The sequence below is a fragment of the Xyrauchen texanus genome, chromosome 20, assembly GCF_025860055.1.
Source record: "Xyrauchen texanus isolate HMW12.3.18 chromosome 20, RBS_HiC_50CHRs, whole genome shotgun sequence".
Taxonomy (NCBI): domain Eukaryota; kingdom Metazoa; phylum Chordata; class Actinopteri; order Cypriniformes; family Catostomidae; genus Xyrauchen; species Xyrauchen texanus.
The window spans coordinates 33245509-33260989 of NC_068295.1; the positions used below are offsets into that span (position 1 = coordinate 33245509).

The window sequence follows — 15481 nt, forward strand, 5'->3', positions numbered from 1 at the left end:
TTTCCTTTATTAATTATGTGTTTTTGTTTGTTATCGAATGCAAGCATTCCTTATGTTATGTTTTGACGCCTGTTTTTAGACAGAGATTGGTTGTATATAGCCAAAAACCATTCACATTTGATAGTTTCACTAAATCTTCCATTATTTCATTTTATCCAGAAAACAGAGAAATTAATGTGTTCTCATCACTCCAAAAAACAAACGTTTTCAGTTAGATTTATGAAAATATGCTTAACTTTGCTAAGTATAAATGTGTTCAATAAAATAAATATTCTGGGTTCAATACAAGTTAAGCTCAATCAACAGAGTTTTTGGCGTAATGTTGATTTCCACAAACATAATTTTGACTCGTCCCTCCTTTTCTTAAAATAAAGCAAAAACGACATTAACAGTTGATAGCCCTGACTCGCGGCTAGTGAGGCACTTACAATGGAAGTGAACGGGGCAAATGTTTGGAGGGTTTAAAGGCAGAAATGTGAAACTTATAATTTTATAAAAGCACTTACATTAATTCTACTGTTATAACTCATTAATTGATTTTTTTGAAGTTGTTTAAATCGTAATTTTTATTGTCATTTTAGGGTTTAAGTGTTTGATGACATTAAAACATCATGCTATGAAGTTGTAAAATTGTATGTAACTTTACACAGAAAAAGATTAGTAAGCAATTGTATCATGCTAAAATCATGTTTATACACATTGTTTATTTTTAGTAGCTATTGTTTTGAAACAGTGAGTATTTTAACTAATTTACAAATTGGTCCCATTCACTTCTGTTAAATGTCCTTCACTGTAACCCAAATTTTAGCTTTTTTAAAGAAAAATAAATCATTTTTGTGGTAATCAATATCATACCATAAATGCTGTTGATTAACCTTAACTTGTATTGAATATTCCTTTAAAGCCAAATCAAATGTAGTTGCTCTGCTGTTTAAAACATATGAATTTTGTATATAAGTTCATACTCCTCATTAATTATTTCTATACTTCTCATTTTTTTCTGATTTCACAACATATAAACTATTTAAAGATTACTCAATTCAATTAAATGGCAATTTGTCATACAGTTGAAATGTGTGAATCTTAAAACTCGTTGAATGTCAAAACTTAAAAAGTGTTCATTGGGAGTTACAAGTTCAATCTGAATTCACATTCAAGCATACATTGAAATCGTAACACATGAAACAGTTTGAAAAAAAAATATTGTTAAAATATGTTTATTTTGAACTTTATTTCAAACGATGAGGTTCTGAATTTATTTATTTATGATGACAATACACTTTATGAAAGATGCTTAAAAAAACAGGTATTTAATAATAATTTAGACAACTACTTATAAACATGTATTTATCTTCTTTTGGGGCAGTTATCACAAGTGTTTGATGCAAATATTTAATCATTCTGGAACCACTGACACAAAAGATAAAGCTTGATAAAATATGGTACAAAAACAAAAAACAGGTATGAATTAGATCTTGTACACTCTGTATTATATTTAACATTAGGTGATCTTTTTTTTAACTTTAGGGCATGTTATGAAGTGATTCTCCATTCATTATTGTATATGCACGAGGCATAGTTGCTGTTGTTGTTGTTTTTTCAGTGTTGTTTTGCACATTGAAGAGTGTGACTTGAACATGAATATAATATTTGTACTGTACATCATGTATTTTCTACACAGAACATTTCCCTTTTGACAAAAATGTCTTTATCTTGTAATTGTCCTTCTTTGTACAGTGTACTCTTCAAGAAGTTATCCGGTTTTACTCAAATGCAGATTTGTGACACAGCATTTTTTAAGTTGTCATATCTCCAAATCCTGATTTCATAATTCATGATGTTTTTAAAGATATTTTTGTAAAAGTATGTTTGGTAAAATATCAGTTTGCATAATCATTTATTTCTGCATTGCAGTTCATATTGTACATTTTTATGACATTTTATAAGGGGTACACTTTCAGTACAGCTGTCCAGCTTTGGCAGTTGTTGTCTTTAATGCCAGTTTATATTTGGATCAATCTGATCTCTTATCACTCACTGCCAGTGTGAGCATGTTGTGAAAAGTTCACCTGCTCACTAATACAATTATTATTTAAATCATCAACAATAAGTGTATGTCCTACTGAGAATCTTTTTTAATCTGACAGTTTGTATCATATCTTTACTGTTGTTGATGTTGTAGTACAGTTTTGTGTAAATAGGTAAGAGGGCATTTATTTTTGTGCTTTTACAGGAGGTGCAAGTGTAAGAAGAATTTTAACCACTTGCATGTCTAACTAACATGTTTCAGTCTTTTTGACAGACATTTTCTTGTTTCGTTGCCTTTTCTTTTTTTCCTTTTTGGTTTATAATCAAGCATTGAATTAAGATGTAAAAATTTATTATTGCTGATTCAATACATGCCTCTGGAGACACAAATATTAACTGTTAACTAAAGTTGAATTAAGGTATTTTACTTTTATTTATTTATTTTTTTCTGACCTGAACAGTCTTTTATTTTATTTTTTCTATTTTTGTTTTATTTTATTTTTTTAGATTACTCAGCTAATTGTTTATTTGGCAAAAATAACATAAGAATCGTGTTAGTCACTTAAATAAAGAAATGGAATAACTGAACATTTACTGACTCCATTGACAATTATTGTAAGCTGCTAGTTTTAAATAATTAAATATAAATACATAAATACAAAACAAACAAACCAAAAGGAAAATGCTTGAAGGCCGTTGAGAATATTTATGGCAATAGAAAATCTAGTGTTTCTTATACAAGATTTCCCATTATATCTATGAAGTAATTTAATAAGTGCATTGGCAACACTATAATGGTTTTCATTACTAACATTAACAATTATTACTGCAGTGGCAAGAAAAAGTATGTGAACCCTTTGGAATTAGCGGATTTTCTGTATTAATTGGTCATAAAATGTGATCTCATCTTCATCAAAGTCACAAGTATTGACAAACACAATGTGCTTAAGCTAACAACACACAAACAATTCTAATCTTTCACGTCTTTACTGAACACATACTATAAAACATTCACAGTGCAGGGTGTAAAATTAAGTGAACCCCTAGGCTAAAGATTACAAAAAAGCTATTTAAAGTTAGGATTGGCATCCAATTAATGAAACCAGATTGGAGGTGTGGGTTAATGCTACTTAGACTTATAAAAAGTACTCAGACATCTTGAGTTTGCTATCACAAAAAGTATCTGCTGGTGTGGATTATGACATAACCCAATAGAGATGCTGTAGTGTAGAATGACCTCAAGAGAGCCGTTCACATCAGACATCCTGAAAATATGGCTGAGCTGAAGCAGTTCTGTAAGGAAGAATGGTCCAAAATTCCTTCTCAGCATTGTGCAGGTCTAATACTCAGCTACAGGAAACACTTGGTTGAGGTTATTGCAGCCAAAGGAGGATCAACCAGTTATTACATCCAAGGGTTTTCTTAATTATCCAGATAACTTTGAATGTTTAATGGGTTCAATAAAGACAAGAAAGATTTTAATTGTTTGTGTGATGTTAGCTTAAACACATTGTGTTTGTCTATACTTGTGACTGATTAATATTGATTAATATTAATATTATGACCAATTAATGCAGAAATTCCAAAAGGTTCACATACTTTTACTTGCCACAGTATAATTGTTTACAGGTCATCAATGTAAATTATATATATATAATGTTCCTGAAATACAAATACTGAAAAACAATGTTTCTGGCTAATCAAAGTTCCTATGAACCGTTTCCCCCTTGTCCTGTGTAATGCTAAATTGTCGCCGCTGGAGGTCACTAGAATATAATGTTGGCATCACTGCACAGGCTCATTAATATCATCCAGCAGCGTCTCTAGCGCGCGACTTGTCTCATCCTTTCATTGCGCGTGGAGAACACCAGACCGATCGCTCATATGTGACACCAGCAGCATTTCTCACAGATACTGAAACAGAAAGCAGTGACAACTTCACAACACACTGACAGGTGGTAAGAACACTTCAATGTTTTGAATATATATTTTTGTCAAACTTGTCGAACATTTAACTCATACAATTGATTTTGGCGTTTGGTAAGCGTGAGTAGAGGGTTCATAGCGATCAATCACCATTTGTAATGTTTACATGTCGAGATTATACATGTTTATTGCTCCCAGAAATATATAATAATAATAATAATAATACTCGCCAATGACAGGTGAAGTATCAATAAACTGAATGTTTTAGTTGTGTGAATAATTTACATTTCTCAATTAATAACGCCTTTATGAATTCACTATTCTATTCTTCGACACTGTATCATTTAATTTTTTTTAATTTATTTTGTAGTTGTTGCCTTAAGAAGTTTTCAATCTTACCTAAACCTTAAAGTTACTTTGTTAGTGTAACCTAGTCAGGTTGATTCAGTCATATAAAAACATAAGTATGACGTGTTTACAGTGTACCATAAATAGACTTTGTCCACATATTACAACTTAAACATTAATTTATGCAGAGCACATGTGGTACTTATTATTATGTGATCTTTTTTGTCAAACAATCTTTAAATATTTGTATTAAAAGTTATCCTGATATTATATCTTCCTCTGATTTCAGTGGTCAACCAGTAAACAAATTAAAAAGCCCAAAGGCCTCTCTATGGTGCCCGCTCAATCTGTGATCATGGGGAACGGTTCGATCAAAGCCCCTCGGCTAGAGCAGACCTGCCTGGCCTCCAGTATAAAAGAGGCTCCTTTATGGGAGTCAGTGGAACCCCTGAAGATCAGGATTGCTCATCTGGAGGAGGAATTGGCACGGAGAGACCAGGAGCTGCGTGCTCAGGAGAATCGCTTGCTAAGTCTTCAAAGAGAACTAGACGCAAAGGTGTCTCAGATCGATAAACTCCAGGATGCCATTGGTTATAACAGCCTCAGCTGCTCACCACCAGCACCTCCGAGGCACAGTCGCAGACTTCTGAGTGTAATCAACCAGGGCTCCACACGCTTCCACAAAGTGGCTGTGGAGGTACATCGGCGCCTAAAGGCAAAGGAGGGGGTTTCAGCTGAACCCACTTCAGGTCACTTCTGCGTTGACCACAAGGTCCATCACACCTCCACAGAGAGAGTACGAGTTCGCAAAGACTCTGGGTAAGTGTGCTCATTAAGTAAAATCAAGCTGTGCTGATATACAGAACAACAGCACTCTTACTCATGCTTTTATACAACAGTTCAAAAAACTGTAAAAAACAAAAAAAACAAAAAGGTAAATAATATGAAATAACTTATGTTTCAGACAAAAACTGTCTTAGTTCGTTTGTGCATTTCTTCTATGACAACAAAAGTAATTCCAAAATAAGTCATACTCTCTGTACTCAATTAAACTGGTGATGTTTTGTTTGTAAATAATCAGTGTTTTTGGACAAATTCAGGTGAACAATTCATTCTTGTTCACTTTTGGTAGAAAACAACTCTGTTTTTTAACGAATCATTGAGTCAATGATTGAATGACTCACTCAGAACTGCAAAGACGCTCATTTGTTGCCACCTGCTGGAATAAATGTGAAATCTCCAGAAATGGTCACTGAACAAATCAGTGTATGAAATCAAAATAAAAGATTAATCAAAATCCCCACTAGTATTTTGAAAGCCACAAATACTGAGAATTTGAGTTATACAAACAGTAAAGCCCAATTGCTGTTGGACTGTATATCAGCACTCTTGGAACGGCTCTCATCCAATCAGATTCGAGGAACGGAATTAACTGTCAATCAATTTAGCATTAAGAGCACTTCAGTTTACTTTCGTAAGGGCTGTAAAAATATTGCCGAAGAATATCGCAATATCCGATTACATCATCAACCCTCCTGCCGAGGGCAGTGAATGTTTTTTGCTTTATTGATTTTGCTTTAAAAATTGTATTCATTTGTTGAAATTCGAAAAACATAAACGAAAGACATTTCTAAATTAAAATTGCACTTTAAACTAAACGAAAAAAGCGATAAAACAATCCAATGTTGTTCATCGATGGTAAATGCTTCTGTTGAAGCCATCCACTTGCATTATTTCAGCTTCATTGTTTAAACAACGTTTTTGATAGAGTAATTAATGGTAAACAACTACATTACCTATGGTACAGCCGAGAAAGATCCACCAATCAGAGAACCAGGAACCATGAGCAACCACCCACTCCAATGATGCACTGTGGTCAAGTCAGTCTCCCTTCACACTTAAACTACTTATATATTTGTACATATCTACCAGTGCTGAAGAAGTAATCCAAAGTATTTAGAATACATTACTGACTTTGAATATATTATAACTTAGCTTTTTACTTCATGACTTACACAACTTACACAGAACATAGTTATGGTTTGATTAAGCCAGTGTAATAAGCATGATGGAGGAAGTCTACCTACAATCACACTGTACAATATTTTATTTCGGTCTCCATGTTTTGAACCTATGTTACATTGGAGTTTGCAGCTGTGCATATTTCCACATGTTCAGTTTATCAGATTGATCTTCAGCCATTGGTGGATTGACAGTGTATTTAACTACAGCGTCTGCTAATATTTTATGCAAATCCACGATTCCACAATAAAAAAATTTTTTAATCATATAAAAAAAAAAATATTTGAATGAATTGAAAAAAATTTAATAATCGCCCTGCTGTAGGTCCCGTTACATCTGGTGTAAATCAAACGCAGACTTCCACAAAAAGAACATCATACCTACGGTAAAGCATGGTGGTGGTAGTGTGATGGTGTGGGAATGCTTTGCTGCTTCAGGGCCAGTGTGACCTGCAATAATTGAGGGAAACATGTATTCTGATCTCTACCATAAAATCCTAAAGGAGAACCTCCGGTCATCAGTCCGTGAGTTGAAGCTCAAGCGCAACTGGAATATGCAGCAAGACAATGGTCCAAAGCATAGGAGTAAGTCCAACCCTGAATGGCTCAAATTAAGCAAAATTAAAGTTTTGGAGTGGCCTAGTCAAAGTCCTGACTTGAACCCGATTGAGATGCTGTGGCGGGACCTTAAAAGGGCAGTTATGCTCAAAAACCCTCCAATGTAGCTGAACTAAAGCTGTTCTGCAAAGTTCTGCCAAAATTTCACCACAGAGTTGTGAAAGACTGATCTCCAGCTATCGGATTTGGTTGCAGTTGTTGTTGCTAAAGGTGGCACAACCAGCTATTAAGTTTAAGGGGGCAGTTTGTTTTTCACATGGGTGATATAGGTGTTGGAAAACCTTTTTCTTTAATAAATTATTTTATATATATATACATATTTGAAACCTGTATTTTGAGGTTACTCAGGTTTGCTTTGTGACATCTCGTTTGAAGATCTATAAAATATTTTTTCACAGCACTGTATTATGTTCCCCTTCTGTCACTCGAGGTTGTGTCGGATTGAGGATGACCCGGCTGGTGATGAAGGCGATTTGGGGATGACAACGGGCTCGGTTTTGCTGGGTAAACCCCCACGAACTACCTGCCCCCCGGCACACTTGCTTGCTTCCTTCCGAGCTCGGGATGAGTGCGGCTCACCTCACGGCCAGCCGGCATTCTCCCTTGAGCTCCCGGAATTGGATGTCGACATCGCCGCTGCATCGGAGAGCATCACAGCTCCGTCTGATACTGATGACTTGTCTGGGCTGCCACCTTCGGGTCTGCTTGCCCAGTCTGAGGCTGACGCACAGATGTCCGCTATGCTTTCCCGGGCCGCAGTGAGCACGAGGCTGGACTGGAAACCTCCATCGCCCCCTCACAGCTACTCGATCGGTTCCTCGGGTCAGAGCGCTACTCATAGCCTCGGGCCTTCAGAGACCCCCCTTTGAGCCGCTTGATTCAGTTGAGTTCAAGGCCCTCTCCCTGAAGACGGCCCTCCTGATCGCATTAGCCTCCATCAAGAGTGTTGGTGACCTGCATGCGTTCTCTGTCAGCAACACCTGCCTGGAGTTCGGTCAGGCACATTCTCACGTTATCCTGAGGCCGCGACCAGGATACGTGCCCAAGGTTCCTAGGACCCCCTTCAGGGACCAGGTCGTGAGCCTGCAAGCAAGCTGCCCCGGGAGGAGGCAGACCCAGCTTTCTCATTGCTGTGTCCGTTATGTGTTTTGCATATAAATTTGGACCACACGCAGAGCTCTAGATGTTCTGAGCAGTTCTTTGTCTGCTTCGGCGGAAAGGGAACGCCATCTCCAAACAGATGTTAGCTCACTGTGTTGTTGATGCTATTTCTTTAGCTTATCACACCCAGACCGTGCCCGCCCCCTTGCGGGTTCGAGCACACTCTACGAGAAGTGTAGCATCCTCATGGGCACTGGCTCATGGCACCTCCTTAGCAGACATCCGCAGAGCAGCGGGCTGGGCAACACCCAATACCATTGCCAGATTTTACAATCTCAGGGTTGAGTCGGTCTCGTCCCGTGTTTTGTCAAATCCGAGCCGTAAGAACTCGGTAATGCGGCACAGCGCCCTTCACCAAGATGATCCAGTGCGCCTTCCATCCCAGGTTAGCCACTAAGCGTCGCTCCCTGGATGTTCTCCTCCCTAGACTTCTGGCCGTGAATTCAGCGGAGCAATTCGCGGCCAGACCCACTACGAGTCACAGGTGCTCTGTTCTGGGGTCGGGCTCCACGGGCTTAGTTCCCTTTTCAGGCAAACTCCCCGTGATCCGCGGTACGGTCCACCTGTCGGTGGACCTGCGTTTTCCTTGGGCAGCTCTTCTGACCCGGTCACCGTGCTTGGCCCCCTCATTAGGCTGGACTTACCACCACGCCATTTCCCACGTACGGCTTCACAACCCTCGTGGTGTATTTGCCCCCCTAGACTGGGTAGGATGTGGCCTCCACAGGGTCTTTTCCCCCTGAAAGAATAGGGGGAAGAATTTTTTAAGAAAAAAAAATGGAAGAGACGCCAGTGTTCATCAGCCCCTCATTACTGAGTCCGACCTGGAGATAATTATGAAAGCACTTGCACTTTTTCCCTTGAACACCCACAGGATTTGGAAGGAAAATATGGTCTGGCATTCGAAAATGAAAATACAGAAAATACAGTTAATCCAAACACTCCCTCCCATGGCCACTTGCGCTTTTTGCTGGCATGAAAAGTCCACTTAGAATTAGTGCTCTCACAGTACAACCTAAGCTGTAGCGCATGGTTGTAGCATGTAGCGCTGCTCTATGCATGCTTACAAAAAATAGTGACCAGTCTGTGATCTTTCAAAAGTGTTTGTACAGCTTTTTATTTAGTTATTTTTATCATTCTAATAAATATATTATCTCACTCCTTTGTCTCTGTGTCTGATTTAGAATGGGCAGAACTCAGGATGTAATGACCCAAGCGAACATGGTATAAGCAGTGTCATGTTCTCTGTTGTCTTTTGTTTTTATGCTTTTATGTTGAAGTTTAGTTTAGTTCCTGTTTCCTGTTTGGTTTTTGTAGTCCTTTGTAGTCTCATTTTATGATTGGTTTTCCCCTGATTAGTTCTCATTCCCTGATTGTTTCCCTAGGTGTTCCTCATTCCCTTGTTTGTTCCTTTATGTATTTAAGTCCTTGGTTTCCCTGTTTTCAGGGTTAGTTCTTGCATATGTTATTATGTTCTGTGCTAGGTTTCCGTTGCTTTTCTTTGTCCTGAGTTTTCCTGTTTTTATGAATAAAAGCTGCATTTAGATCCACATTCCCTGTCTACCTTCGTCACAGAAAAACAAAAGACAACAGAGAACATGACAAGCAGAATAATCCATGGCTAGGTGTGTGTTAAACCATTTGAATGGACTTGGCGTCATGTTGGGTGATTCTTTGATCCCACATCATGCATTCAAATCATTAAATGGACACTTAGCCATAGATTGTCCATTACATATCACACAAGCAAGAGTGCTGCTGTTCTGAATATTAGCATGGCTGTTATTAGACCGTACTGTAGGTATTCACAGTCATGCTGTAATTCAGCAGAATAGCATGATTGTGAGTGTAATATTGGTTTTATACTACAGTTCCACACACAATTACTCTAAATAATATTGAGTTACTCAATAATTTGTTTCCACAAATAAAGTCCACCAATGTGAAAAGCTCCAAAAGAAGCCAAAGAATTGTGTTTCACTAAGCAACACATGGACTAAATAAAACACTAAATAACTATGATCCTTGCTCCGCTTCCACTAGCAAAAGTAAACACAGACACTCTGACTTTCAAAAATCACTCTCATACTCTCACAAGATTACAGCTGCAAGCAATCTGTATGTCCACACCAGGCGTGACGTGACACCGTGATATTAATACACTAAAATTAGGATAATTAAAAATAAAATGTAGGAAAAAAGTGCAATTACAAACAGAACAGTCTTTTTATTGAACGCAACTCATTTTCTCACTGAAGCTCCATTTAGGCATTAGCTTTCTACAGAAAACACTGAGGGGATAAATACTCAGTCACACACATACACAGTGCAAAGTTACTTTATGAATTGCATCCTTATTCAGTCTGTTACGATTGCTTATGTTCACTCGGTACCCCTGTTGTTATTATGCCGATCTCCACGTAACAGGGAAGCGGAGTGAAAGTTGTAATGAGCTGGGATGTCCCCTCTGCCATTCTGAATCTGAACCAGTGCGTGTGTGTGTGAGACAGCGCTGGCTGATGAGAGCGAGAATTTAAGCACAATATTCGGTAGGTGTATGACAACATTGGCCAAAATCAAGTTGTTGTGAAACGGGTAGTGAGATACTGACTTTAATGTATTCCAATAAGAATCATTTTAGACCCATTTGGTGACTGTGCTGGCCGGCGCAACGTCGCAGAAATAGAAACCATTTCAAGAATAGAAAGTGCTGTCGCTCATTGAGTGTCGTGGCTGGTTAGGATAAAAACTCTGATTAACATGGAAAAGATACCTTAACCTTTTGTGTCTGGTTAGGAAACAATGTCACATTCTTGGTCTGGAATGCAGTGAATACAGACAAGTGCAGTGATACAAACAGCTGTACTGTTATACGAAATATAAGCACTCTTGGAATGCTGCTTAGCCAATTAGATTCTAACGGTTGTATAACCCTGATTGCACCACTGGACATTTTGGTGTTAAATTTTTTGTTTTGTTATGGAGTCACTGGACCACTGACTGTCTTGAAAGGTGGAGACAAGAGTAAGGTTTAGCCAAGCCTTTGTAGTGTCTCCAACCCTAGACGGGGCTTGAAAGCCTGGATTACCATAACACACTCGGAAGGGGATGGAGTGGCTCAAGAGAACACAAAGGGTGGGCCATCTGTATGCACGGATAGGTATCATTACTGTTTTAATTAAACACGCTCTTGATGCTAGTCTACAAATCTACTGCGCTAATTCATTCATAAGTTCCATTTTAGGTAAATGGAGAGACCTTGCTGTTTCAGATGTGATAATGAGAATCAGCCATAGTATATAGCATTGAGGGACACACAACTCTCTGAAACAGACATGTGCCTTCCAATGTAGATTTTCATTCAAAGAATTAATCATTTATACATTGATATGCTGTAGTATGAAGCAACTATACTGTATATTTAAATTGTTCTTATGTTCCAAAAATTTTATAAACATTTTATTTATATATAATATAGACAGCATATGTCTCAATTCTGTCAGCATTTTATACATATACACTCACCTAAAGGATTATTAGGAACACCATACTAATACTGTGTTTGACCCCCTTTCGCCTTCAGAACTGCCTTAATTCTACGTGGCATTGATTCAACAAGGTGCTGAAAGCATTCTTTAGAAATGTTGGCCCATATTGATAGGATAGCATCTTGCAGTTGATGGAGATTTGTGGGATGCACATCCAGGGCACGAAGCTCCCATTCCACCACATCCCAAAGATGCTCTATTGGGTTGAGATCTGGTGACTGTGGGGGCCATTTTAGTACAGTGAACTCATTGTCATGTTCAAGAAACCAATTTGAAATGACTCGAGCTATCCTGCTGGAAGTAGCCATCAGAGGATGGGTACATGGTGGCCATAAAGGGATGGACATGGTCAGAAACAATGCTCAGGTAGGCCGTGGCATTTAAACGATGCCCAATTGGCACTAAGGGGCCTAAAGTGTGCCAAGAAAACATCCCCTACACCATTACACCACCACCACCAGCCTGCACAGTGGTAACAAGGCATGATGGATCCATGTTCTCATTCTGTTTACGCCAAATTCTGACTCTACCATCTGAATGTCTCAACAGAAATCGAGACTCATCAGACCAGGCAACATTTTTCCAGTCTTCAACTGTCCAATTTTGGTGAGCTCTTGCAAATTGTAGCCTCTTTTTCCTATTTGTAGTGGAGATGAGTGGTACCCGGTGGGGTCTTCTGCTGTTGTAGCCCATCCGCCTCAAGGTTGTGCGTGTTGTGGCTTCACATATGCTTTGCTGCATACCTCGGTTGTAACGAGTGGTTATTTCAGGCAAAGTTGCTCTTCTATTAGCTTGAATCAGTCGGCCTTTTCTCCTCTGACCTCTAGCATCAACAAGGCATTTTCGCCCACAGGACTGCCGCATACTGGATGTTTTTCCCTTTTCACACCATTCTTTGTAAACCCTAGAAATGGTTGTGCGTGAAAATCCCAGTAACTGAGCAGATTGTGAAATACTCAGACCGGCCCGTCTGGCACCAACAACCATGCCACACTCAAAATTGCTTAAATCACCTTTCTTTCCCATTCTGACATTCAGTTTGGAGTTCAGGAGATTGTCTTGACCAGGACCACACCCCTAAATGCATTGAAGCAACTGCCATGTGATTGGTTGATTAGATAATTGCATTAATGAGAAACTGAACAGGTGTTCCTAATAATCCTTTAGGTGAGTGTATATTTAACAGCTTGTTTTTTTTGTTTTCTTTTAATAAAGATTTTCATTGAAATATAACTTACCCTTTTGGTTGTTTCTAACCAAAACTATCATCGTATGCCTTTAACATTATTGATATTGATATTGATACACTTTTCTAGTGTAGTGGTCAAAGCAAATAACTGGTAATCTGTTAATCAGAAGGATGCTGGTTCGAGCCCCACAGCCACCACCATTGTATCCTTGAGCAAGGCACTTAACTCCAGGTTGCTCCAGGTGGATTGTCCCTGTAATAAGAGATATGTAAGTTGCTTTGGATAAAAGTGTCTGCCAAATGCATAAATGTAAATGTAAATATGGGGAATCTCATCAACCACCACTAGCTTTAAGTAAATAATGACAGAGAATTGGATGTGTTACAGTCCCTTAGAGGTATATACATTTTTCAAGCATTATAAAGAATACAATTGTTTTACTTGATTGAGGTTGCGATTTACAATGTCTGCTCTCAAGGGAGCATCATAAAGGTGATATTTGGATGCTCTTTATTCAATAGTGTATTGAAGGCAGTCTGAAGTGTTCTAACAAGTAAATCATGCATTATTCACCACCTCCACTTCAGTCAGCACTGATGGATCATTGCTCGAAAAAAACAGAATTGTGTCTTATAAAAGGAGATTTCAGAATAAACTCCACTTGGATCCGGTTGGATAAACCGCACAAACACTTACCACCTTATTTTAGCAAACTGTTTATATAAACAGTGTCTTGTAAATAGTAATGACTTAACCCTTGTGCATCAATTAAAAAAAGTTACACATAGGTTCATTAAGGACAAAAATGGCCATGTCCAAAAACTGTCATAAAAATATTATAGAATAATATTTTTTTCTACTTTCACTGACATAATTTTTTTAACCAGCATCAGCTCTAATCATAATGACCAAACATTCATTCATTTTTAGAATTTTAACCCTTTAAACGCTGGTTTGTTTACATAATGCCACTGTTGTTTTTTTAGGAAAAAATGAAAAATAGTAATTATTTTCAATTTAATAGATGATAAGCAGAATTTTTTTTCTTTGATTATTAGAGCCTCGGCTATGTCAATGATTAACAACAACATTCATTTTGATGCTTTCATATTTTTTATGCAGTATCAGATTTAAAAAAAAAGCTACCACTTAGGTCCATAATGGATAAAAATGGCCATGTCAAAAAAGTGTCATAAAAATATTATAGAATAATATTTTTTTCTACTTTCACTGACTTATATTTTAACCAGCATCAGTTCTAATCATAGTTACCAAACATTCATTTATTTTCCGAATTTTAACACTTTAACAACAACATTCATTTTGATGCTTATACAGTATCAGATTTAAAAAAAAGCTACCACTTAGGTCCATAATGGACAAAAATGGCCATGTCAAAAAGTGTCATAAAAATATTATAGAATAATATTTTTTTCTACTTTCACTGACTTATATTTTAACCAGCATCAGTTCTAATCATAATTACCAAACATTCACTTATTTTCAGAATTTTAACACTTTAAACGCCGGTTTGTTTACATAATGCCACTGTTGTTTTTTATAAAAAATATAATAATTAGGGCCCAAGCACAAAGTGCGTAGGACCCTATTGTTTTTGTTAGGATTATTATTATTATTATTATTATTATTATTTTTTTTATTTTTTTTTTTTTACGACTTACGGGGCACTTTTGGGGCTCTTAACATGCTCAAAAACTCTTGAAACTTTGCACACGGGTCAGAACCTGCGGTCATTAGGGCCGGCCTGAAGCTGGTACCCGGGCGTGGCAGGGAGCTCGACAGCGCCCCTGGAACAGGGGCCGAAAACTTGGTCTATAACTCAAACACGCTTGCATGTAATAATATGAAACTCGGTACACATATAGATCTCATCATTTCATATATCCTTCATACTTTCACTTTTTACCCCAGACCAACAGGAAACCGTCTATTTAGGGTTGTTTGAAAACGCACGCAATGGAATTTGGAATACTCCTCCCAGAGAACTCCACCAATCGCCACCAAACTCGGTCAGCATGATGTCAAGACATTGACCATGAAAAATTGCCGGCAGATTATTGATATCTCCAACGGTTTGGCCGTGGCAAGGAAACGAAATGATGACGAGAAACAGTCAGAGTGTTATAACTTCTACATACATTAATTGATCTCGATGAAACTTCAGCGGTGTGTTCGCTGTAAGAGGCCGATCGCATGGATGTGACTATTGTGAGTCAAAGTTATAGCGCCACCAACTGGCAGAAGGAAGTGTGTCACTTTCAAAATGCTTTAAAATCACCCACTTATTGTTACACGATTTACTTCAAACTTTAGGTGTATAATGTAAACACACGGCAGATGTAGACGTGTGAAAGAATTATTGATATCTTAAATACTGTTGTCGCGGCAGCTCTTCAAACTTGAATTTTCTTTTTGATGCCTGGTGCAGGGGCTCAGTAGCGCCACCTTCAGACAAAAGTGGGGTATTGGTTTCATACTTTGACCTACAGTCAGATATTTTGGTTTGAATGTGGAACACATTGCACAAGAACTTTGAAGCTCAAAAAAGCACATAAATGAAGCTTAAACAGCAAGGAAGTGTGTTATAACTTCTGCATACATTACTTGATCTCGATGAAAC

General features: G+C 37.8%; 1 protein-coding gene across 1 annotated transcript in view; it reads left to right on the forward strand.

Annotated features, from left to right (window-relative positions):
• Positions 1-3900: 3900 nt before the first annotated feature.
• The window catches only part of LOC127660857 (cGMP-dependent protein kinase 2), a 50300-nt gene continuing 38719 nt past the window's right edge, over positions 3901-15481 (forward strand). The window contains exons 1-2 of the mRNA XM_052151302.1: positions 3901-3986; positions 4592-5121. Coding sequence (XP_052007262.1) covers positions 4634-5121 — 488 coding nt within the window. The 5' untranslated portion in view covers positions 3901-3986; positions 4592-4633. The remainder of the gene's footprint in view (positions 3987-4591; positions 5122-15481) is intronic.